This window comes from Rattus rattus, chromosome 10, assembly GCF_011064425.1.
Source record: "Rattus rattus isolate New Zealand chromosome 10, Rrattus_CSIRO_v1, whole genome shotgun sequence".
Taxonomy (NCBI): Eukaryota; Metazoa; Chordata; class Mammalia; order Rodentia; family Muridae; genus Rattus; species Rattus rattus.
This window is the reverse complement of record NC_046163.1, coordinates 41,497,825-41,524,934: the sequence shown is the minus strand read 5'-3', so window position 1 is coordinate 41,524,934 and position 27,110 is coordinate 41,497,825. Positions and strand designations below refer to the sequence as shown.

General features: G+C 41.3%; 1 protein-coding gene across 4 annotated transcripts in view; it reads left to right on the top strand.

Moving 5' to 3' along the window:
- Nucleotides 1–27,110, top strand: part of Dnm3 (dynamin 3) — a 465,110-nt gene that overhangs the window by 233,690 nt on the left and 204,310 nt on the right. For all 4 annotated transcript variants that reach the window (XM_032914813.1, XM_032914814.1, XM_032914816.1 and 1 more), the window contains one exon: nt 5,799–5,912. In XM_032914813.1, the coding sequence (XP_032770704.1) occupies nt 5,799–5,912 (114 nt within the window). The remainder of the gene's footprint in view (nt 1–5,798; nt 5,913–27,110) is intronic.

The following is a 27,110-nucleotide window of genomic DNA, read 5'->3' as shown; positions in this document are numbered from 1 at the left end:
ACATGCCCTCTCCTCTCCCAAGGTCCCTGTAGTCTGGTAATGAGGGGGCTGCTTGCTCTTGTTTCCTTGGTTACTCATGACAGGATTTGATGCTCAAACACTAAGAAGCATAAGCAGTTACTGTGCTGATGGTTTCTTTTTTCTTGCAGTCTCAAATGTGAATATGAAAGGATGCTATAGGTCTTCCTATTTCCTTTTCATTCTATTCAAATTCTGTTTATTTTTTTCTTCCTTTCCTCCTTAGTGCCCTTTTCTATTATTAATATTCCCTTTGTACACATACCCCCTGTGTTCTGATCTTTTTTGGCTTGTTCTGCTTATTTTCTGAAGCAGGACAATAAACCTTCACCCCTTGGCCCAGGCTGACCTTGAACTTGTGGATATCTTCTGCCACAGCCTCTGAGGTGCTGGGATGATGGAGACTAAACCACCATACGTGGTTGGTCTGCCCACTTCAACAGGATCTCTTTCTGTGTCAGCACCCTATCTTACCTTGTGTGTTTGTGTGTGTATGTGTGTGACTGTATATGTGAGTGTGTGGAGAGAGTGTCTGTGTGTGAGTGTGTGTGAGTGTATATGAGTGTGTGTGTATATCATATGTGTCTGTGTGTGGCTGTGTCTGTGTATGTGAAAGAGTGTGTCAGTGTCTCTGTTGTGTGAGTGTGTGTGTTTGAGTGTGTTGTGGTGTGTGTGAGTGTGTGTGTATGTATTAGTGCGTGTATGTATGAGTGTATATGTGAGTGTGCATGAGTGTATGTATGAGTGTGTGTGTATCTGTATGTGTCTGTGTGTGAATGTGTCTGTGTATATGAGTGTGTCAGTGTGTGTGTGTGTGTGTGTGTGTGTGTGTGTGTGTGTGTGTGTGTGTGATGCTGGGGATCAAACCCAGGGTGCCTTACAAATGAGGGGCAATTGCCCCTCCACTCACATTTCCACGGTTCTGAGGAACTCACGGTTTTCAAATAGCTCAATTGACTGTATCCGCCAGACTAAACAACGTTTAGTAAACACTGTTTCAGCCATAACATCAAATGCGTCTGGAAATAGTGGCACATGCTTGAGTGATGAATCCAATAGTGCCGGTAACAGCAGGCAATTAGTTGCTTCACATCATCTTACAAGTCTAAGCTCTGTTCCTGCCGTCTACAATATCACTGGTCCTTAAGCTTCTTAATGTTGTGAGCCCTCAACACAGCTCCTCGTGTTCCCAAACATCAAATTATTTTTGTTGCTACTTCATGACTGTAATCTTGATACTGTTATGAATCCTAACGTAAGTTTTTTTTAAAATAGGGGCTTGCCAAAGGGGTTACAGCCGACAGTACCCCCTCACTGGATTCTCAAGCTTCCTTATCTTCTGTCTGTGTTGGTTCCCCCCACCATCCCGCCAGGGTTATTCTGTGGGCTTGATCCAGTCAGATCTAGTGTCTCATCCCTAGTTAGCTGTCCACAGAGCCTCTGGGACCCAGTAGTACAGCAGTGCTGACTCCCACACAGATCTGTTTCTTCAGGCTCAGCCTTCACCCTGCCCCTACTCAACCACCTCTAGCATGCTCACTCCCCTGTGACTTAGTGTCACCACTCCTGAGACCTTCCTTTCACCTCCCATCCTCCCTTCATTGCTGTGTTAATGGAGGAAAAGATCAGCCATAACCTTCCTGGACTTAGAGGAGTTTCCTGTAGGAAGGACCACCTGAGCTCTTACCATCCTGCCCTTACTCTTTCTGCCATCTTCCCTGAGGCCAAGTAAGGCAGCCCCATTCAAGGTCAGCCCCTCCCCCAACCCCTCTCCTCCCACCCATCTTCCCTGTTCTTCACATCTTTTGGTATCACCAACCCCCTCCTCTCTGATAATTAGTTTCTTTAAAACAGTTGCCTAGATGGAAAGCAAGCAAACAAACAAACCCAAAATAAGACAAAACAAAACAAAAACCCACCCCTCTGTCCCCTTGCTCCCATGCTGATTTTAACTTCTCTGGGACAATCTCTCTTCAGCCGCTGTGTCCATTTTTATTCTCTGCTCTTTCCATCCCAGGGAGCTCTCCCTCCCCATCCCACGCCCACATTGAAACTGGCACAGCTAAAATCCAAACGCTGGACATCAATGACTACTCCATACTGAACTTGCTAAGTTTGAGATTCTATTTTTCTTGACATCTAGGACCTTAATACCTCTATTTCTGATGTTGTTTGAAGCCTTTTATGGCCACCTCTTACATGTTGGTATTGCCACAGACTTCCACACTGAGCCACTGCTGTTAAATATTGTGGATATGTACTGAGGACTTTCAAATCTGTAGGTTCAGCCTAACTTCTTCCCCTTGCTCTAGAGGGTCACCTCTATATGTGTCTCCTAAGGCATCTCAGATTCTACATGGTCTTGAATGAACTCACCAACACTCCCATTTTCTAAAATGTGGATCCCTTCCTCTGTTCTTCTGAATTTTACAGCGGTTGACTCTGAAAGCAGGTAGAGGCAAGCATTTTAGAGCCCTTCAAAAACACAACAACCCAATCCCTATACTTTCTAGTAGCCATGTTAAACTATTAAACAGAACAGATGAGTTAATTAGAAATAGATTTTATTTAACTTAATTTCTACACACTGCCATTTCCTTATAATTATTTACATGTTAAATATTTTCAATTCTTTTTAAAGGTTTGAAATCTAGAGCATATTTTGCTATGACACATCTCAATTGAAATTACTCCTTGGAATTGGAACCTCATCTGTGAGTGATTATTGGCTGCTCACGGCCCCCACCACAAATCTTCCTTCATGCAGTTGTAACCCTGAAAGTACTGCTCCATTGATGCCCTAGAAATTTCTCCAGCAGATTAACTCCTTTATCACTTTCCACATCCTGACTTTAATTTTCACACTAGTTATTTCTCATTTGGGGGATTGCAATGGCTTATAAGAACTTGTTTTCTCTAGGCCGGGGTGTGACAGGCCTATTAATCCAAGCTGTTTGGGACGGAGGCAGAAGGCTCACAATTTAACGGCCTACTTTACCTTTAAGAGTAAGTTCAAGGCTGGCTTGGACAGTTTAGTGAGACTTGTTTCAAACTAAAAACTAAAAACAAGACCAAGGCCGTGGGTTATTAGGGTAGTGTTTGCTCAGCATGTAAAAGCCCTTAAAAGGTGAACAAAGAAACCAAACAGGCCTTGTCTGTTCCAGGGAGCATGCTAGACCCATCAGAAGGCAGGATAGAGTGGAACATCCACTTATATCTAGAGAATAAGAAAATATCCCTGAGTCATTAACATTTACTACATACATTGAAGCCACCATCCTTGAACTGGATATCTAAGAGGTCAGCAATAAAACTATCAATATTAAGAAGTTGAAACATATCTCACACAATGTTTTCAAGACAGCTAACAATATTTTTCATTGCCATATCATGGTTTGAAATGTATTTCTAAGTAGTTTTGCTATAATTCATACAATCTATTAATACAATAGTGGTTTACATACTTTTAAAAAATATCTCCTTTATTTACTCATGAGCAGAGACCAGAGGACAAATCAAATATACCAGTCATGTCTGGAAGCAAGTGCCTTTATCCACTGAGAAATCTGGTGAGCCCAAGAATTTAGAAATGAGGATATACACCTAGAATTACTTCTGGCATTTGCATTAAAGTGAAATAGTAAAATCTAGCATCTTGCTTTAGTTTCAGCCCACCTCCATTTCTAGATTCCACTATGTCTTCTTTCTTTTTTAATGGATTGCAGAGAGAAAGAGCATATGAGAGCCCCACTATATTTATACATATTAATATACATATACACATATACACACACACATACACACATACACATATATACATATACACATATACACATACACATATATACATATACACATATACACATATATACACACATTCACACATGCAGACGTTCAGTCTTTTATAGAAAACAAACCAACAAACTAGGTGACCCGATTTCTGAATCACCTTCTAGCTCCTTCCAGGGACTGCCTTTCCTGCTAAACTACAAGATTCCTAACAACATAATGGAACCCCTGTGCTGCTTTCATCTTAAACAAACAAACAAACAAACAAACAAAAAGATTCTTTTAAAAAACTTTATGGGATGAAATTCATGGCCCAGCTTGTTGGAGCCAGCCTGCTCTACTAATAGGTAAAGTAGTAATTTGTTATTGTAGACCCGGAAGAGCTCTTCTGTATCCAAAGACCCTGAATAAAATGAAATGACTGGAGTGCTTTCCACTGATAAATGTTAGGTCTTGATAGGATGACACAGTATTGGGGTAAAAATCTTTTAACCTGTTTTACTGAAACCTCCCTGTGACCATTTCCTCTAAGGAAGACAGAATTTTAAAAGTATGCATTGTGTGGATACATTCAACAGTCTTCAATCTGAAGTAGGAGTGAGGGTCTCCTCAGAAATAATCAAAATGCAGATCCCTTAACCTCATGGGTATGCGTTCTGATTTACCCAGAGAACACCTTGTCTCGGACTCTGCGGTGTTTTTGTAGAAAGCATTTGAATGACTCCTGTGTGTCTGGTAGGAACTGTACTTTGAGGGGCATTCTCTTCTTTCTATGGTAGAGTATAAGAAAGAGGAGCTGAAACCCACCTTGATCAGGGCTAGGAGGGCTACTGTCTGGGGATGGTAAAGCCAACAAGGCCGTGAGGAAGGAGACGCACAGCAGAGATGCTGGGACAGGCATCACGTGCTGCCTGCACTGCAAATGTTCAGAAAATTTGGGAAAATCAGCAGTGAGAATGTTGCTGTATTTCATATTTTCCCCATGGTATTTCTTAAGCTTCTAAGTTAAATTTAATAGAAATATAAAATCTTATTATTAGAGTATTCTAATCTACCTTCAGGAACCAGTAATCATTCAACAAATAATTAAAAACCATTTTACGGGTGTCTAGGACAGCGACCATTTTTGAAATAGGACACATTTTCAACTTTAGGATCATGTAAAATACCATATAGAATTGCATTTCTGGTTCAGAGATGATAAAACCATCTAGCACAGAGGATATGGGAAACTAGTCCATGTGTGGAATAAGTTAACTTAATAACCACTGTGGAGAAAAATGCATCTTTCCTTAAATGCCTCCTTTCAGTTCTGTCAAATTCGTCGCCCAGTTGTTAGCATTTCAGAATTTGAAAATCATTGGATGACCTTTCTAAGATGCTTCAGACTTTATGGCACGTAACACCCAGAAGGCGGTAGATAAATCAAGACCATTCAGGGGCCCCAGACTTTTCCTTTTAGCTCATTATTTCAGATTTCTTCCCCAATCAGCCTTAGTCAGGATCGTTAACAAGGATCTAATTGGTTGGCTCGAGTTTCTGGTTTTTGCCACTTGTTGACCAGTGTTTGCTACCAGTTTTAATGAGCTTCAGGCAAGGCAGACAAGTGGACCTGTAGCCTGGAAGGATGAAGTAGGGGGCATGGAGAGTCTATTGAATCAATCAACTAAATACGTTTTAATTGTAGGAGCACTGCAGCAAATAGGCTGGTACAAGTCTGTCAGGCCGCCCCATCCCGCTCTTGTCTATTTCAGTCAACTCTGCTTCTGCCAGCCATATGACTCCAAGATTTTTGTTTTGTTCACGGATGGATAAGACCTCCCTCTAGCCATCTAAAACTTTGGAAGATGCTCTTTCTCAGACGGCTCAGTGGAGGCTGAGTGTGTGGCGGGCGGGCGAGGCTGTCGTGCACGGTTCCTGTCTCGCCTTTACTTCTTCTGCTCTTCATTTGCTTACACTCAACGCTTCTGCCGATGTCTGCTTCTTTGCAGGTGATTCGGAAGGGCTGGCTGACCGTCAGCAACATTGGCATCATGAAAGGAGGCTCGAAGGGCTACTGGTTTGTCCTCACGGCAGAAAGCTTGTCCTGGTATAAAGACGATGAGGTAAGCCACGGAGAACGACGGCCCCCCAAAGTGTTTCTAAAGTGAAATTATCAAATACTGTTGGGATGCTCGGTTCCAGACACCGGTGAGGTCTGTCTGTAATTACTGCTTTAAAGAAGCCCCCACTTTCCTTTCTTCTTACAGGTCTTTAGTTCTACAACATTCCCACTGAACTTCCTTTCCTGCTTATTTCCTATGTATAGTCCTAGTTCGCTGGCCGAAAGAAATGAATTTATGGGTCAGGAGTTGGAAACTTTCTTCCTTATATTAATAATCAAGTCACTGGTACAATTTAATGGAAGCCGTTTTTATTAAATAATGTGTTGAAAAGACATAAGGTAATAGGGAAACTGCTCTGAGTAAGGCATTGTGGAGTCGTCGCTATGGTATCCACCTCAAACGAAAGGCTAGAAGTATGGTGAGATTTCTGTTAGCCTTCATGTGAGTCTTAGGTCATTATACACATTTTCTTCTTTGAGAATTTGATATCTCTGTAAAAACATAAATGACGATAATAGTGGCATTCTGGCACCCGTTCAGCATTAATAATGTCATCCCGTGACTTACTGCTTGTTTAAATCTGATAGCAATATAGGCACAAAAAAGTCTATAGAGCCATTAAGGTGTCATAAAAATCTTAGAGCTAGGTTCAGGAGGACATGGGTCGAAATTGAACTATGTTTTGTCAATGTTAATAGCTCTGTTTAACCAGTGAAGTCATTGGTTTCTTTTTTAATACAATGCACAAGCATTATATAAGAGTACTCTCTGAGCGCAGAACCACGAACAGGTGAGACTACCTCGTCCCTATTGGCTGTAAAGGACACATGTGTCAGAGTTTAAAATCCCCCCTCCTTTAGTTTGACTGCTTTTGAAAGAATCAGAGATGCTTTTGTCATTTCTTGGGAGGAAAGCTGCATAGCTCAGGGTTCTTTCCATTGCTCCATGTCGTCTAACAGTGCATTGGGAAATATTGGACAGCGGCTTGATTCCCATGACAGATTCTGTGATATGGAAACACAAACTTCATAGAAATGTTAGAGCAGAATCTGCCATTCAAGGTATAATTTTCAGATTTTCATGTCACCAGCCTCAGTGAAAAGTACTATTCAGCATTCTGGTGGTTTGAACCAGAATGGCCCCCGTAGGCTCATCTCGTTTGAATCCTTAGTCACTAAAGAGTGGTACTATTTGAAAGGATTAGAAGAATTGGAAGGTGTGCCCTAGCTGAAGTAGTTGTACCCTCACTGGAGGAAATGCATCGCTGGGGGTGGGCTTTGGGGTTTCAAAAGCCCATGTCAGCCTCAGCCTCAGGCTCTCTCTTTCCCAGCAAACAAGTCAGAATGTAGCTCTCAGCTGCTGCTGCAGTGCCAGGCTGCATCCTGCCATGCCCTGTGCCATGGTGATAATATACTAAACCTCTGAAACCGTAAGCAAAGCCCCAGTTGGATGCTTTCTTTTCTAAGAGTTGCCTTGGTCATGGTGTCCCACCCAAGGATGGTGACCATCTCCAAGGAGTTGCTGTTAGTGGGGCAGAACCCTCTCCAGCATCCTTCATTCTTGGCCCACTACCCCTCGGCAGCCACCACTGTCCTTCCCTACCCTCTCACTGGTTTCCCAGGCCAGAGCTGCCAGCCTCTGTCGATCATTTCTGAGTGTGCAGTCAGGGCTAAGGAGAGGGGATGGTACTGCTCCTTGCTCTTTGGGAGAGAATAAGCAAGTGATAGTGTCTGCTGGGAGCTGGAGTAGGAAGGAGGGTAAGCGACACAGGACACATGAGGAGTGTGGGGCTGAGCTCACACTGCGGATCTCTGGAGTCTGCATGGCACTCATTTGGGAGCATCACTGTGGGAAATGATGCTTGGGTTTTAAAGGGACTTGCCACCATGGCTCAACTGCAGGTTGACTGAAGGTGACTCTATTGACAACCTTTTAAAAATTCCCCCAAATATAGAATATTGCTCTGTGGGAAAAAAGCTATCATTTTATCCTAGCTTGTAGAGCTAATCTTTCAGTGAGTGGAGTACTTAGACTGACCTTATACATACATCAGCGTTAACATGCGATCAAAGCCCGATTCAGAAATAATAATAATAATATTGTGGACTCATTAATTTGTTAATGATAACTTAAATTTACATTTTCATAGAGGTCTCTGTATTATGATTTTTTTTTGTCATTATCTTGCTTTCTTTTGTAATTAGGCAGTTACGTGGTTTCACTGTCACCTAAATGATTGATCAATAAATATAGATTATGTCCTATGAAAAATACATGGTTTTATTTAACTTTTGATAGTTCTTGAGGGTGGGGTAAAGATAAATGACTTACTAAATATACCCATGATTAAGAAACAAGTTCCAGGTCGTTTTCCAGGAAGATACTGATGGAACATAAAATTGTGTAGAGCTGTTGCTATGGATGGGCATGGGCTGGGGGTGTGGGTTGGTTGTGGCTGCCTGAACTGGGTCAAGTCACCCCACTCTTGGGAGTCTTAGTCTTTTCACTGAGCTATGGAGACCATTGCTGGCCCAACCACTTCACAGGGATTTCACGATTTCCCAGAAAGCTTTCCTAAACCATGTACGAGCTAGGAGGCTTGCTACCACACTAGTGTGCTTATTCCTACTATTGAAAAGTAACAGCACAGTCGCCCTGAGCAGGCAATGTTAATTTTTGGCTAACATGTCTCCTGATGCCCAATTCACTTTGGTTATTTCATGTTATGATATCCAGTATATGGGATCTGAGTTTTCTTAATGAAGAATGACAAGGCTCAGGTAACAAAGGGGAACTCATATCCGTTTGTTCAGGTAGGTTTCGCACATTGTCTCTCTCTTCTAGCATATGGGTTCTCCTATGTCGTAAGCAAGAATTAGGAATGATGTTATCAAACTGACTCCTTTCCAAGCTGTAATGGCAAGCCCATGATCATTGGAGGGATGAGTATGACTGTAGAAGCATTGTTTTCTATTTTCTTCTTGCTCAGAACAGATACACACACTGTGCTCTTAAGTTTCACTGGATCCATAAATGACCACCCCCCAACAGACACATACACACAAAGGATCTGTAACCCGTACTTTAACTGTTCAGTACAGAAACAGTCCACATTTGCCACAGATCTATGACCTTAATAGAAAGGTTTTTGCCTGTGTTCCAAGTAACACAATATCACCGTATTATCTTCATAGAGTTAGTCTAATGCAGTATGTTACAGCTGACAGAGGTTATCCACATAGTATCTTAGCCTCTCGCATATTCCAAGTCTAGAGCTTGTGCAATGTAAAAGGTCATGGTTCATCTTTCAGAGTACAACAATTTTCTAAGTCATTCCTAGGGATTTTCTCAGGCCTTTCAACTTCTAGATCATGCAGCAGAACCCCAGACCTGGAATTTCCTATGTGAATGGCCACAAACATACTTTTTTTCTCCATCTTTATTAACTTGAATATTTCTTATTTACATTTCGATTGTTATTCCCTTTCCCGGTTTCCGGGCCAACATCCCCCTAACCCCTCCCCCTCCCCTCTCTATATGAGTGCTCCTCTCCCCATCCTCCCCCCATTACTGCCCTCCCCCCAACAATCATGTTCACTGGGGGTTCAGTCTTGGCAGGACCAAGGGCCTCCCCTTCAACTGGTGCTCTTACTAGGCTATTCATTGCTACCTATGCAGTTGGAGCCCAGGGTCAGTTCATGTATATAGTCTTTGTGTAGTGGCCTAGTCCCTGGAAGCTCTGGTTGGTTGGCATTGTTGTTCATATGGGGTCTTGAGTCCCCTCAAGCTCCCTCAGTCCCCCCTCCGGTTCCTTCAATGGGGGTCGGTCCCGATCTCAGTTCAGTGGTTTGCTGCTGGCATTCGCCTATGTATTTGCTGTATTCTGGCTGTGTCTCTCAGGAGAGATCTACATCCAGTTCCTGTCAGCCTGCACTTCTTTGCTTCATCCATCTTATCTAGTTTGGTGGCTGTATATGTATGGGCCACATGTGGGGCAGGCTCTGAATGGGTGTTCCTTCTGCCTCTACAAACATACTTTTTAATTGGTTGCATAGACCTATTTATGGCACGTGTACCCCCCATGTCCCTTTGTCCATGTGTGCATGCCAAGGCCTGTATGGTTAGAAGCATCCACGTACTAGGGCAAGCTTAGAGCTTGGGATCTGAGATGATGGGCACACAACTCTTTGACTTCTATCAAAACTATAATGTAAGGGCTCTTATAGCACTTGTCTTTGCTGAGTACTCATAGGAGAAATACAGCAACTCGAGCACTGTCATGTAGAATATCCTACTCTCCTCTCTACAGCAGTTATGCCAGTGGGCACCCTACTTGATATGATTTGGCAGACTTAGCCTCTTCGGGCCCAACCCCAGAACAGCACACTGGCTTCTGCCTTTCTCTTTACCTTGCTGTTTAACCCTTTAAAGGTGTCCATCTGGAATAACCCATTTGAAATTCCTTTTTATATGTATTATAAGTGAGAGCACATATATTCTCTATATTGTGACTCTGTGTATTGTACATTCATATATCAACATAAGTCCAGCCATAACAGTCAAAATGTTTGACCAAAACGAATGCCAAACGGCTTTAGAAAAGAAGACATTCCAAAGTTAGTTGTGGCAATGGTAAATGGCACTTCCTGTTGTCATCCCACCTGCCAGGCCTGCTCTCCCTTTCAGGATTCTCCTGGTGATCGTTCTCATCATTACGGTACCATTTGTATATTTGCAATGTCCCAGGCATTGAGTTACGTGAGTGCTTTATGTCTAGAGACTTAAGAGACAAGGGACTGAGCCAGCTGTGACATGTAAGTGTCATGTCCTCCAGCACCTGAACATTTCCAAACACGTATGTTCTGCAGCCTTGTGATATGCGGGGCACTGCTGTGGTCACGCAGGATGAAATGATTAACAAAGAGCCCACGGTGCCTGCCTTTTGAGGGGATAGACTGATTAAAGAGCTCATAACAACTAACCACAAAGCTTGCCCGGTGCTGCTTATAGTCCGTGAAAAGTCAAGTCAGTGAGGTGTGCAACATAAACAGTGTCTGAGGTGAGGGGATCACGGGAGGCAGAAGCTTTGAGTGAACAGAGAAGGCTATACTAGTGTCCTGGGGCAGAACTGAACTGGAGTAACTGGGACAAAATAAAAAGTGACTCTGGAGATGAAGGGTTCCAACTGCCAAGGTAAGAGGAGCCTTGGAAATTTTTCCTAACTGGGAGTCACACAATCAGACTCACTCTATCTATCTATCTATCTATCTATCTATCTATCTATCTATCTATCTATCTTATCCTATCTATCTATCTATCTATCTATCTATCTATCTATCTATCATCTATTTCTATTTATCTATCTATCTATCATCTATCTATCTATCTTATCCTATCTATCTATCTATCTATCATCTATTTCTATTTATCTATCTATCATCTATCTATCTATCTATCTATCTATCTATCTATCTATCTATCTATCTACCTACCTACCTAACTCTCTGAGAATTGATTGGAAGAGGACAAAACTGGAGGGTGGGTTAGAAGTTGTTACCATGGCTACATGAGAGGCCATGGCATGTAGGCTGGCCTGAGATGACAATGGGAATCAGTAGACATGATGTAAGAGACGCTTTGGAAGACGGAAGCTGACAGGGCAACTTGGTTCACGAGGACAGGAAGCACCCAGGGGCTATTGTAATGTTCACTTTCTGCCACCAGTAATTCCAACAATGAAAAAAAAAAACAGAGCAAATATTGATGGATGAACATCTGAGATAGTGTGAGTGACTAGCTAAGCTACAGTAGAATTTCATCATGTGATAGATAGCATTAGCAAGCACCAAAGGTGAATTATTGAGTTATAGACTTTTGTTTATTTTTATCACTGGTTAGTGGGTTTGGGTCTCCTGAGACCATACATGGCTTCCTGGACTAGAGACCATTTGAGCAAAAGCTAAATTCTTGGGAATTTAGTCGAGATAAAAGAATAAAACAAAAACTTACTTTAAAAAATTAGTTCTGATAATTTTATACTAATATTCTAATGGCAAACTCTCTTGACAATGTTTCTAAGGTATATATTTTGAGAGAAAGGAATACTTTGATTCAAGAGAAGAGGCTTTTATTTTCCCCCAAGAAATAGGCAAATAGATGCACATCTAAATGTACGAATTTTCCCAGAGTTTAATTAACCAAAGCAACTGCTCATTCATATACAGTGAAGCCAGTTGCCAATTCTTACTCTACATCTGCAGCCCAGCCTAAAGATTGAAATAGTAACAGAAACCAGAGTCAGGGAAACAGCGTTTCCAGCAGAACTGTTCTAACCCTGCCCAACCGAAGAAAATCAAAATCTGCATTGAGACAGTACATTCTTTGGACTCTTAAGAAATTACAGGCCTCATTTTTGTGGGCTGAAATGCTTGGCTAGCTTGATAGGAGATTATATCATTCTCTTATAGGGATGCTTACTTAGCATGACTTTTACTGTGCAGCTCTAACAGATGACGAATGTAACTTTGAAAATAGGAAGGACAGTGACAGCCACAGGCCTGGATGTGCAGAACGAGGAGACCAAAGTCACAGGGATGCGTAGCCCAGGGATGCTAAACTCCCCGACTCCTCATGTGACACTTTGTACATTGTGCCCAGCTCTGACAGGAGGAGAGGGCTCCTGTGATGCCGGAGGTCGCCCGGACCACTGAACCCTGCACAGCCCTTGTCAAAATCTTTCACTCAGCACAGATTTGCCCATTTTCATTTTTTAAGTCCAAATAAACATTCAATAGCAACTTATACAACTGAAAGGTCTTCGTCTTCATAGTTGTATTTTTTTTTCACTCATACACAAAGTAACTTTACATTGTGCTTTTTAGTATGAGATGGATTATTTCCACATCCTGGCATTCTCCAAAGATTTATGATTTAGGAAATAAAATAAGTGTTATTTAATAATCTGAAATGGCCAGTGCTATTTCAAAGTTATTTAAAGCACCCTTTAACTACAAACCGACTACTACTGTTTGTTGTTTCCAAAAATCTAGTTCTGGAAAGTCCGCATTCTTTATATTACCCTTTTCCCAGAAGAATAAAAACTCAAACGTGCCTTATTTTATGAATTTAAAGTGCATATAAAACACTCAAGACTTTTGAAAGCAGAGTCAGAAATGTTTTTAAGGGTGATTTTTTTTTTAATGATTTATGGAAAACCACTTGACACATCATGCTGGATGTCTTTGTTAACCCCCAGTTCCTTCACATTCTGACTGGGACACTATGTCACCCTGAGCTGGGTGCATTCCTGTCCCAGAAGGGTACAAAGAATAACTGCTCACAGGAACTCTGGTAGCCTCTGCTGCAGTTCGGGTAAAGCATTTAAAGTTGGGTGGGACTATGCAAATAGCCTCATGGACAGTTCATACTTCCTGTTTATACTTCATGGCTTGTGAAGTATCAGTCAACATTCTATTGGGTGGTCATGGGAGATCCTCTAAGGCAAAAAGCCCTGTAATTCTTCATGAGTTTTGTAGAGGAGAAACAGATTTTTTTTTTTTAAATGCAGGATATAGTGTCTGTGAGTCCAGATTATTTACATGCAAGACTTTTCACTTTATTCATATTTCCATGACACAGTTTTGCCTAGGACTCGGGCCTATTTTTCCCTCTTAAAGAAAGTATAGTGTCAGATTCATCACAAATGCCGTAAAACTCAGAGAATCTGGAAACTGTGGGCTCTTAGCCTTATGATTAAAGCTTGCATTTTAAAAATGAAATGGCTGTGGGAAAGACCGTTTGCTTGAGATTGTTATTCCAACCTTGACAAAATAGTTTGGGGTAGCCTCAGATTGTAATTTTAAAGTTTTATTAGAATATAAGAAAAAGTTAAATTTGAAACATTGAAAGGTAAAACATGTTAATAAACCAGGTCAAACTAGCACAATTTCCTAAATTTACCTATCTCTGTATGTTATCCTTATTTATCCTATTAAAGTGCTCAGATACAAAGCTAGCCCTGATCACTTCTCCAGTTCATATCAGTACACAAACTTTGATATTTCCTCAAAATTCAGGGCAGAATCCGTCATGCAGGCCTACCTCTGCCCTTTTGAAAATCTTAGATTGAGAGTTTATGGGACTGGAGGCACAGATCCCAAGTGAGCGAGTCAGCTTTCTGTCCCTAAGGCTGCACTAGCAAAGCTTCCTTAGTTAAACAGCAGTGTGGTGGCCAATCTGTGTGTGTCATAGCACCCAGAGATATTGATGGTTCAATACTCTCGTTTATCCCGAGAAACAGCTATTTGAACATGAGTGAAAAATCTATTGGAAATATTTCGAAATATCTTTTACCCAGACCAGATTGGCAGTTTGTTAACGTGAAATACTTGATCCCTCAGAATACATTGTTACTTTGTCACTCTGTCCCCTCCCTCCATACTCTCCTTCCCCCTTCCCCCATTTACAGTACATAAAAACCATCATTTATAGACGAGACCCAGCAGAATAATTTCTTCTTTGACAAACATCCAACTGAAGCTCAATGGTTTTGTTGGGTTGATTTTCATGTCAGTGTCAGGAGGCAGCAAGGGTGTACAATGAATGGTCATTGTGTGGTAGAGGAAAAGAGGACCACGTCAGACACAGGCACATTTTCAGAAACTGGCTTTATTAGGTTTCATAGGCACCACTCCCTTTACTTGGGGGTAGGTTTTAATATACGAATCAAAATAGAAGGATTACATACGAGTTTATTTTAATAAGCCGACAGAAAAGCCCCAGGCCCCCAAACCCCTCACTGTGGTTGTAGCTCTTGGTGTAGATGCTATGGTGTGAGGGCAGCTTTCTTTCAATGGCTGGTTGTCATTCAGGCTGGGTTGTCATGTGACTGCCTGTCTGTGCCTGCTGTACAGGTGAGCGGATGTTCTGCACAGCAAGTGTAGACAGGCAGACACATGACAACTCTGTCCAGCCAGGCCCTTGGCTCCTTCGTGTTTCCTTTGCTCATGGACAGATACAATCAGCCTGTTTTCCAGATTTGGTGATTTGGGGGGGGGGATAAAGGGAAAGGAGAAAAACACACAATAGAATTAAACATTAAAACATTATGGAACTAAAAAGAAGTTAGACGTTTGACTTTATTCAGAAAGTACACTCATACACGTGATCCGAATGTTGTTAACAAGGATGGTGGTCGAAAACAGAAAATTCACATGATTTTAAGGAAAAAAAAAACATAGCATAATTTTTTAAAAATCCAACTCCTATCGTTACTGGCCCTCATGTGACTCAGAGTTCAGAGTAATTGAACCAGATGTTGTTCCTCTTCACAAGATCTCTGCATCTCTTAATCATGAAGTTAAAGTCTACGTTCACACGTGTTTCTCATAGTAGGTAAGTACCACGGCCTTGCCCATGAAAAAGCATATTGTCATTTACATGGTAACAGCAGCCATTCTCAAATCATTAGCAAGCCTAAAGTGTCTGGCAATCCTGCCAACAGACTTTTGGAGATAAATATATATCTCTAAGCAACATAAATGTATTTAAATTTTTATTTCCCTTTTATAGTATACATATGAAAACCAAACAGTTCATGAGCTTACATTCCCCTTGATTAACAAGCAGGGCAAGGCCATGAATCAAAGGCATGATCTAGAACGCTGTGCCCCACACTAGTGCTCTGAATGTGTTGTTGATGGTGTTAATACACTATCACTATAGAGTTGGATGTTAACACAGAGAAGGAACGTTCACTTCATACCCCAAGTGAAAATCTGAATCAAAGGTGTTAAGTACACATATGTAGACTGCAATCATATCAAGTCAGGAATTCTGGCTACTTTAATACACTTGGTCAATTCTCATATGCAGAGTTATTTAACAACTTCCCTCTCATTTTCAACACAAACCAGCCAAAGAGTTGAAAGTCTAAAAAGTGGAATTTCTTTAAAAACAAAACACATCATTATCCAAGAGTGTATACTAGAGATTAACTTTAAAGAAAACAAAAACTTTATTATTTACCTTTAATTGGAAAAATCTAAAAAGAAAGGAATAGCAGATAGAAGTTTTATGGACAATAAAATCTTTTTTGAGAATGAGAAAAAGAATAGTTCACTGCACATCTTTGTGCAGTGCCTAGAGATGGTGTCCTTTTAACAGAGTTGATGAGTGCAATTATATCTGGACTTACTTTGAGTTCAAGAAAATTAATGTGTGCTTCTGTCCAACAATTCAGAGCACAAGAGCTTGGCTGCTCTTCAAGTGGTTACAAAGTCAAGTATACAAAAATGGAATACCTTGAGATACTATGTGGCTTGTTGTTTCCCTCAGCACAACAGAAAACCATAATAGAATGATTCATTTACAAAGACTATATTATCGGCAATTAAAAGTTACTATAACTCCGTATTGCTTTCCCCTCTCCCATAAGTAATTTGATCCAGTTTACACTGCTCAATTAAAGGAACAGTCCAGCCTGAAAAAATACAAAGAAATGTGAGTCCATGTGTTATCCTTCAGTGTGAAGCAGTTTTATTTATACCATGCTATCCAAAATGTTTGATGGTTTCTCTGCAGAGAAAAATAAATCAAAATAAGATGAAGGGGGATAGTTATTTTATTCGTTTCATTTTTTGATAGATTAAAAAATGTTTATTGTAAATAGGTGGCACAATCATGATTTATAACTGTTTAAACTTGCTCCAGACATGTTAAAAAATCAGAAAGACTTCCCCCGCCCTGCGTCCCAAACCATACTTATTTGATTACTACTTAAAAGTCTTGGTCTAAAATATAAAAACACTACTGTGTGGTTGTCTTAGCCTGTGAAGCTTTATTTGTTGATGGTGCCGTGTCTCGAGACAGACATGTAAGAAAAGAATCATCTTCTAAATCTCTAGCAGGCAAATCAAACCTGTAATAAACTGTCACAATAAGTCAGAAGATACAAAATAAAGACTCGATTCTTTTCCTTAACTTACAGCTGATAAAAAAATAGAAAACTTAGTATAAAAAAATAGAAAACTTAGTATAAAAAAATAGAAAACTTAGTATAAAAAAATAGAAAACTTAGTATTAAGTCCTCTGAAAAGAGGCTAAATATTTACATTTACATCATCTGCAGGACACCAAGGTAAAAAACAGATTTGGAAAGTCTCAGTCTTCCCTTGCCTGACCTCCCAGTTATTTTAATCTCTATATGGGATCTCTATATGATGGTTTCATAGTTACTATTTGGACATCATGGTAGTGGGTGGGTTATTGTCCTGAGAGAAGTGAAAAGTTGCTTTTAAAGAGAGGTCCCCTTACAGACTCACTGGGAATACCAGCTTCCTTTAGTGACAATAGATGTTTGTGGACGAGCAACTTTTTAAACTTCTTGAACAACTTGTAGTTTCTTTTTCCCATATCAGCTTTAGACTCCAACCCGGGTTGAGGAGGGGGGAGCATCGCAGTATCTCTTATGCCTAAGCTTTCTCTTTCCCATAGAGTAAAATACTTGGGTGGTCCATAGGCAAAAGGTGGGGGAGATCGTCTTTTAAAAACAAACGCATTCTCCAAGCCAAGGGCTCAATGGCAAGCAGGAAGAAGGGCTAGCATGTTAACTAATTGGACGAGAGAGGGTTCCGTGATACACTTTGTCCCCGTACAAACAAACTTTCTTTGATTTTGAGATCTACGGCTTAAAAAAGAAAAACGTTTTGAGAAATTAAACAGACTCTGAAGTGACAGCGTCGAGGCTGTAGCTCAGAATTTCCTTTCTCTTTGATGGTTGAAAAATTCTTTTGACTTCAGAACCTAGCCTAGCTTATCAATCATCCTCTCTCTGAAATAAGGAACAAGGATGCGATTTTCACTAGAGTGAAGGTTGGCCAGACCCTGCAAACACTCTCCTTTTTATGGGCACCTACAACATTTCATTTTTCATATTTAGACTCACCATAATGTCCAGTGGGGGATGTGTGCTGGTGGTTACTCTCTTCTGCCCTACATTCCATGATCCCTAAAATATTATCCTCTTTGGAAGTAATATTGGAATAAAATTAGACATTATTCTAATTACTTTGGGATCAGATATGGCTATTTTTATCCTAATATGTCTATAAGGGCTATATCCACCAGCACACAGACTTAACACCCTGTCTTCCTCCAGCAGGGGGTTTTCGAACAATTTGTTTTGTATTTTTAATATAACTCATACATTTAAAGTTAAGTATGACTCCCTTTCATTCATTTAGATTTCCTTTGAAAATGGTGTGTTAGAACTCCAACCAAGTCCAGGCAGGGACTCCTGGTTTACAAAGAAATTGTTGCTTTTTAACTGTTGAACTTACACCAGAATCACCCGTAGGCCCTTTGTATCTCCACACTAAAAACTGTCCCCTGGGAGAAATAGGTAAGGCGCCTGTAAAGAAGGGTTATTTTTCTCGAAATTTAAAAATAAAAACAACATTTAATATAAAGAGAAATTTTTAAATTAAATATACATTAAATAAAAGCAAGTTATACAATTCAATTAATTCTAGAGTAAAACAGAGGCTCAGAATTAGAGAAATCCTAAATAGGTCCCAAGTGCTTCTTGTCTGTCCCCTTTCGTGATGTGTTAGTCAGGAAATTGTGTTTCCTGAAACAATAAACTTCTATAAGTGAGCGAATAGCGTTTTTAGTTTTCTGTGTAAATCAAGGGAGAGATTTTTTTTAAAATCTCAACTCTTCTTTTAAAAATAATTAAGATTCTTCAACTCTCGCAGAACAATGAAAGGCACCTTGCCTGTTTCAGCTAAGTGACAAACAGCGAAGTGTCCCCTGCTATTTTTCTTACTTAGTTGCCATCATTCATCAGAAACTTTTATGACCACGACACCAGTTTTGGGATAACCTGAAGCCTAATTTTAGAAAGAAATAAAAAATATAAAAAGAAAACTCAGAGATGCAACTAGAACACGCTATTTCACGAGAGAGAGTTTGCATTTGTCTTTGGGATATGTGTAACTTTGGGAATGTGTACCTCAGACCAGGATTCACACTTTAAAAGACAAAAAGAGACTGTATTCGGTTTTTCACAGAAAGCTCAAAGGGCAGGAGATAATTCATCCCATAGAATGTAGAATTAAACATTTTAGGGGTAGAAATAAATTAAAGGTAAGACTTTAATGGGTACAGTAGCAACGTTTTCCCCGCTAGAACTTTCTTTAATGGAGCCACCACAGATGCTCAATGCAATTCTCCCAGCTTCTTCTAGTCTTTATTTTCTCTTTCACTATTTCATTCAGCCTGAGGAAGTTTTCTTGCTTTCCATGTGCCTACCCCCACCCCACTCTCCTTCACCTCCCGGACAGCTGGACACTGACCAAAGAAAACTTTTGCCTTCGTTTACAAATTCCTGTTTTATCAGCGCCTTTCTAGACGACATGCCTTATCATTTCAAAGGCCCAGGACAAGTGAGAGCCTTGTAAAAATTAGGCTAGAGGGCTCAGCTGACCAGCAAGTAACGACCATTCTTGGATTTTAAAAGAACGATTTCAATGCATCTAGTTAGCTCTCTAAAGATACAAGAGCTATTCCCCTGGCCTGGTAAGTTGCTGAGTCAGTAAGTTGTGGGTTTGGCACTTAGGCCCTCATCTCTGGCTAAATCTGTCTGCATTGTCTGGTAGCAAAAAATAAAATAAAATAAAATAAAAAAATTAAAAAACAAACAAACAAAAAAAAAACCCACCCAAAAACCAAAAAGTTGACTGCCTCTTCTTTTATTGTTAGATACTATTATTTTTGGTGTTTCTATTATATAGGTAAACAAGAGAAGCTCCCTGTCATACAAGAGTTTTGAAAATGGCATGTTTTTTTTTTCCTTTAGGGCAAAATGCATTCATTCTGGGTTGTCAGAGGTTGTATGCATAGCGCACAGTCATGCCCGAGTTTAAGTCTCTGAATTGTCAGTTTCAACCATTCTAAACTAAGTCTCCTTCAGATATTGTTACGTGTCCGGAGTGAGGTATTTTCATCTTTCGTTTCGAAGTGGAAGACCTTTACATTTAAGAAAGCATTTGAATTATCAACCTTCAGACTTTTAAAAAACATACAGAAAGTCCCTATTTACCAGACGACCTTGGTCTTTTGTAAGTTACATTCACGGGTATCTGACGGATCCCTATCTAGTCCCCCAATCACAGACCAGGTACTCAGTCCCCGAGGCCTTACCCGCTGGTCTTCCCTGGAGCAGTCTTCTCCCCTGGCAGAGTCCCTGAGGGCTTCTCGGTCCCTAGTTTGCAAAACCTGTGAAGAGAAACACTGGATATGAGACTCAACAAAGGAGCACCCAGCTGTCCTCTCCTTGGAAACAGCACATTTTGTCCCCAGCCGTCCATGGCGTTGCTGGCCCTTGCCCAGTCTAACCAATGTGCAGACTACTGTACAACGGCATTGTCCTGAACAGGTAGTCTGAACACTGGGGCGACGGAGCAGGATCTCCAGAAGCTTCCATCGGTGTGTGGAAAATCCTGTCCCGGGACTGGGGAGAGCCTGTCTTCCCGCACCAGGGGCTTGTTCAGCTTCCCCCCTGAATTCTGTCTGCTGCATTGACTGAGACACACTAAAGGGCTGTGATTTCCAGTCTTGACGTGGCACATTTGCAGCAGACTAGGGAACTGGCAATGAATTTAGGACCAGGAAAAGGGGGAGGGCTGGGCTGGAGAGTCCATATATGGGATGATGTCACCCTGGGGAGGTTTGGGTATGCGCTGTGCCGCTGGAGAGACCGCTAGAATCGCCTGCTCTCAGACATGGGTCTGTGCATAAAATGGTACCAGATGTTTTCGTGTAATGTTAAGCAGTCATTTCATCTTCAGGCCAGATTTTTTTCCTCCACCGGGCAGGAAGTGGGCCCCAGTAAGGAAAAGCTGTAAAAAAAAAAAAAAAAAAAAATCAAGATGTACAGTTCTGCTGTGGCCAACCGAAAGTGAGTTGAGAGAAGAAGTACAAATTTGCTGCCTGATCCAGGCTGAAGAAGTAATTTGAAGATAGAGAGAAGATAAAACAGTAAACAGAAAGTTGAACACTGTCAAGCCTGCAAACTTCGAGGCTTTTTTTTTTTTATTTTACTTTCCTGTGATACTTTGTTTTCTTGCCTTTTACTCCTTAGTGAGGTCAGATAAGTTGGGGTTACCCCCTTTCCTTTCCTCCTCCTCCTCTTCTTTCTCCTCCTCTCTCCTCCTCCTCCTCCTCCTCCTCCCCTTCCTCCTCCTCCTCCCCTTCTTCTTCTACTGGACCTGTCAGCAGCTTGCAGGCTGCTCTAGACTTGAGCAGTAATTATAGCAACTTCCTGAAAGTGAAGCCCCCATGAAAAGTCTGGAGAAATGCTCTTTGTCATGGCCTCTCCATGAGTAATTAGTTCCATATGTGGCCCTCCTAGTCTCCCTCAGTTATTTTGGCTGGCTCTCTGCATGCCGTTCTATAGCTGTACCTAAGGAAACGTTAAAAAGTTTAGATTTCCAGCACCCGCAGTGCCAGCCCTGTTCTGAAAATGTCCCTCTAGTAGGGCCACAGGATTACAGACAGTATTGTTTTATCCCGCTGGTTACTCCCACTTCTGTTTGAATACTTTTGTTTACACAGCATTCTGACCACGAGTTTTATCTCTGATTAAGTAAAGTTACAAGCTATCAGCTCACTGCTCTCTAGTCCTCCATCGCAGTTGTTAACTGTTTCAAATTATGTATACTGTTGAATGTGGTGAACATGAAGTCCTCTAACTTGTTTTCCACTGAATCCTGATGGATATTAGATTTTTGTCTCACATGACAGCTTCATCAATTGGCCCTGTAGAGATCACAATGTAGGAGATTTTCTAAGTTTAACTAACAGGATGGTGGAATGCAGTATTGTTGTAAGCATTAGGGCCCAGACAACTCATGTGTACCTGGCTCCTGTGATACTTTCGAGATGTACAAAACAATATTGGCTGTTTCAAAATGCTTCAAGTGAGAACCGCCTTAGCATATTTCTTTTTTCCTAACATGGTTCCTTTAAAATTGACACACCACAAAGGGTTCAAAAGTGGTCCCAAGCCCTTGTGGAGAAGATTAAATACATTATCTAGAAGCTTGTAATAGAGCAAAGAGGTTTATGTCAGGTTAAATACACCAGGTTGGCACCGGAAATGCTTCCTATCAGTGTCTTCTTACTGACCTTCTTGAGACTATTTGAGAGTGGTTAGGGGAGCCCAGCATGACTCAGCTGCCGTCTCCCTCACGGCTGCTGGGTGTTTACTGGAGATGATGGAAGGGAGACTAAGTGTGACCTAGTGGTCTGTTTGCAGGAGGAAGCTGCTCTATCCTCAGTGTGTCTGTCACACTAAGTCCTACAGTAGGCATGGGCTGGCGAGAGGCGGTCCACTCAGAACCCATCACTCCGGTTTAAGCCTGCTCCTGCTACACATTGTGAAAGCCTTTCTTCTGCCCACTTCAGTGTCTGTCAGTGGAACGGTACTTGGCAAAGGAAAAGAGGTTCTGACCAGACTGCTCCACGATTCCATCTCAGTTCACACAGCTAGACCCTCTCAAAGGTTCTACTTACACCAAATAAAGAGTTTATACTGTGTCTGCAAGGCCTTTAAATATAGGCTTTTAGTTGAGGCTTTTTAAGGCATGAGTGATTTTCTTCAGAAATTCTTATAGATGCATTCCCCATCTATTTGAGCTTCCAGTGGACCAGTCGTTTTCCAGTTGTCATTGCTGCAGATAGCTGGGGGTGTGGGACAGATTTGGTCTTGTCTGCTTGTGTGCTTGCCCAGTAAGAAGGACTAGGCATAGAAAGGGAAGGAGCTTGGAGGACCGCCTCCTTTTATCCTCGCATATGTTAGCAATGTTAGGGCTCTCATTCAGTAAGAAAAGCCTTCGTGCTATTGTAGGAAGTCCCGCTATGGGATTGGCTTGAGGACTTTTCCGAGCCTGTAAAATTACCAGTCAAATACCTGAGATGTATGGGCCCAGATGGCAAAGACATTTATACTGGCCTTCGGTAGGATGTTTTAATACCAGTTACTTAACCTCCTTATTTCAAAAAGCCATTCGTCTGAGCCATTCGCTACCTCAATAGGTCACTTTGGATGAATATGAAATTTACACAACTTTAACATGTTATAGAAACACACCTCCCAATGGTTTTCATTCCCAAGATTGGCTAGTTTTAAAAACTTGAAATTCTTAGATTCAAAGTAAGTGTTCCTGTACTTGGAACACAGCATAGTTACTAGTGTTTACAATTATTATTTTTTGTGATATCTAGATATGCATAACTCAACTATATATGATTTATCCTGAAATTATTTTTTTAGAGAACTTATGTACAAGTTAACCAAGGAGATTGACCCTACAGCTTCAAGCACGTCAGGTAAATGCTCTCCCGTGTGCTCTAGCTTCCACCCAATGACAGCTCCAGTAGAGACATTTAAATAAACTTCATCATCCGAGCCTTCCCACCTCCTCACAGTGTCTGCCTTCCCGAGTTAGTGGTGCGATTCCTTCCTTTGCCTTTGCAGTGGTCACCTTATATCATCTGTACAGGTTACCGAGTCCTTTCACATAACATGCATTAGTTCTTTACTATAGCCAAGGACTGCAGATATTATCCTGTCACTGATGCTTAAATCGATAATACTCAGATAAGCAGCTTACTTTGTGATCACACTAAATGCCAGAGCAGAACTCAGATTTTTCTCCACTCCACACGCACAAAAAAAAAAAATTTCTCACAGAATTTTTATAACTTTCATATTCCATGCTAATAAAATGTCAGCTGTCTGATGCCCCGTCCTAGATTTTTTACTGATCTCTTGGCTACAGCACATACTTCTCTCCCTCCAGATAGAATATCATCTCGTGACGGTAAAGACACCATTCGTAGGCTTGGCTTGACCAACACCACAACAGGTTCTTCAGCAAAGTGTTGATGCAGCAAGAAAAGCTGTGGGGTGCGACCATGGCTTCCGACCAAACTTTTTCCGTGACAGTAACTTGAGAATTAAAGCCTAGAAAGCTCCCCAGTTTGTAGCTGAGATAAAAATCTAGTTGAGCTCAGTTCCTTACAAATGAAGAAAGATAGCCCTACTTAGTTAGGCTTTATGTTGTGCAAATTGGCACTTTGCTGAGAGGGACTTGGAGGCCTACTGTCCTCTCATCTCTACTCACAGGGCACGAAACTCTTTACTCTTCTTTCTTTGTCTGACTCCTTAACAAAGTGCCTCTTCCTAATCACTGTCCCCAAGTGCCTTTGCAGGCCTGGAGGCTCACTGGCCTCTAAGAAGTACAGAATATTCAGGAGAGTTCGGGTATTCCACAAGTGACTAAAAGCGAAGTTAAATCAGAACCGCTATATCATAAACTTAATGTAGCCGAATGTGCAGTCTCTTGAGAGCTTATAAAAAGCTAAGATTGGGAGTTGATTTTAAAGCATACGTTCATGAATGCATGTTTTGTTTAGCCTGTTTCTAGAGTTTCCGTGGCTGGGTCTGTTTATTTAGAAATCAACCCCTAACCAAAAGCAGTATATATTTTATGAACATTCTTTCCTCAAATCAATTGAGAGAGATAAGGTTACATCTTTGAGCTCTACTAACCACTGGCGTGCACAGCAGCCATTTCTGTATCCCCGTAACACAATACATCCGGCAGGCAAACCTGGAAAGACTGGCTGTCTGGAAACCAGTCACAGGAAGGTAAATACGTGCTTCGGAATGCCAGTTCATTTGAAGCTCCATCTTGAAAACCTGTTGCTGGCTTCCTCAGGCAGATTTCAAATGAGAACATAAGTAGGAATGCAATCTGATGCCTGCTCCAAACCAAGAGAACGAAGGAGTAGCATGTGAATGCTATGTGCTATGAGGTCTCCTTGAATTCCATGTTCAAATGACACTTCAGAATGAGCACTGGCTTACTTAGACAAGGGAAGTGTGGTGTCTCTTGGGTCATGCAGAATTTGAGAATAGTGATACCTGATATTTGTAGTATCAGCGGGTTGTTTGTTGTTGTTTGTTGTTGTTTTGTTTGCTTAGTGCTACTCAGTAATGAGCATATATGAAAACCTAAAGGGGAGGGATTCTTTGTGTGTGTGTGTGTGTGTGTGTGTGTGTGTGTGTCTGTGTGTGTGTGTGTGTGTCTGTGTGTGTGTGGGTGTGTGTGTGTGTGTGTGTGACTGTGTGAGTGTCTGTGTGTGTCTTTCTGTGTGTATGTGTCTGTATGTGTGTCTGTGTGTGTGTGTGTCTGTCTGTGTATATGTGTCTGTATATGTGTGTCTGTGTGTGTGTCTGTCTGTCTGTGTGTATGTGTCTGTGTGTCTGTGTGTGTGTGAGTGTGTGTGACTGTGTATTTGTCTGTATGTGTATGTCTGTGTCTGTCTGTGTATATGTGTCTATATGTGTGTGTCTGTGTGTGTGTCTGTCTGTCTGTCTGTGTGTATGTGTCTGTGTGTGTGTGTGTGTCTGTGTATGTATGTGTCTGTACGTGTATGTCTGTGTGTGTCTGTGTGTGTCTGTGTGTGTGTGTGTGTGTGTGTCTGTGTATGTGTGTGTGTTTGTGTGTGTGTGTGTGTGTGTGTGTATGTGTGTATGTGTGTGTGTGAGTGTGTGTGTGTGTGTGTATGTGTGTCTGTGTGTGTGTGTCTGTGTGTGTGCTGTGCGTGTGCATGTGTGTGTGTGTGTTGTGCATGTATGAGGCTATGCACACCCCTGCAAATGTATGCAGAAGCCATGGCAGTACTGTGGGTATCTCTCTACATCATTTTCTTCAGATAGGATCTCTTACTGAACTGAAGCTAGGCTGGCCGGCCCTCAATCTGTCCAGTTCTGCCTTCCTCTCTCTGCCTCCCAATGCTGGGGTTCCAGACATGGGCAGCCATTCCTAGCATTTTTCAGGGATAGTGAAGATTTGAACTTATGTCTTCATGCTTGCAGCGAAGTGTTCTTACCCAGTGAACCATCTCCGCAGCCCCCAGTGGGGAGGAAAAAATCTATATGTGTATCTTATAAACACTCAAAAGAGCACCCCCCTCCCCACAGCTAAAGTCATCTTCTGCGGATTAGAATGTCTGAGAAACATATTGGCTACAGGGAAAAGAATATGTGAATCCCGCTTTACCCAGGATCCCGGAGCATATGTATAGTCTCTCCCTTCAGCAGTAGAAAGTTATACAAGCATGTTTATCATCGGTTTACTACACGGTGTGTTGTCTTTAAGATTTATGATCTTTTGCCATATGTAAAATGCAAAGCACAAACCATCATTTCTAAAAGGATTTGGGCCAACATAAATCTATTTAGCTGTGTACACTATATAGATGCTTTGCCTGGTTTTATAATTCTGTCCAATCGCCGGAGAATTTATTTAAATTTTCATGCATTCATTAGTTCATATTAAAATATTTTTCATATGTGCGCCATAGTAATTTGCATAGCATACCCTGAGAAACCACTTGGCATACAAACTGCATCATGTCTACAGATAATTTCTTTTTTATAAATGTGCATTAGGTGTGTCTCTTTATAAGCAGTAAAATTATTTGAATATTAGTCCACCAAAAATGGCTTCAGAATGCCTTGCAAAGTCAGATCATGTTATTTTGTTGAGGCTAAGGATATCAGCCTGAACGTAGCCAGAAGGAAAGGCCAGCTCTCTCCTTTCATATTTAGAGACTTATTTTGCTTCGTTAAGGCTTTGATTCATGAATTTATTTTATGCTAGGCTCTTTCTAGTGTTTCCCACACAGAGTGAAACTTAATCCAATATCCTTGAAAAGCAGGTTTCTCTGTGGCTTCAGATAAGGGACCGAGGCTTTCGGAAGTAGGGTGCAGAGCAAGACTGTGTGGGCTGAATCCCAGATATGTCATTGATCATGCTGCCTTGGCACGTTATTGAACTTCCTTGGCTGTGATCGGTTTTACTGTTGTTTCTTTAAGGAGAAATTGAATCGATGTATGTAAAACTAACATCAGGGTCCAGAGTCAGGCTGCATGCAGGCAGGCTACTGCTGTGGGAGCCCATCAGGTGCCTACTTCGTGCTGTCACTGACTCTGGGCAACCCTGAGAAACTGTCTAAAGCAGCAACAGCGGGTCTGGCTCTCAAAGGTCCACCTCCAATGTTTATAATCTCCAACAGTGAATATATCATCAGTGTGCAAAACAAGTCAAGGCACATGACAGTGCT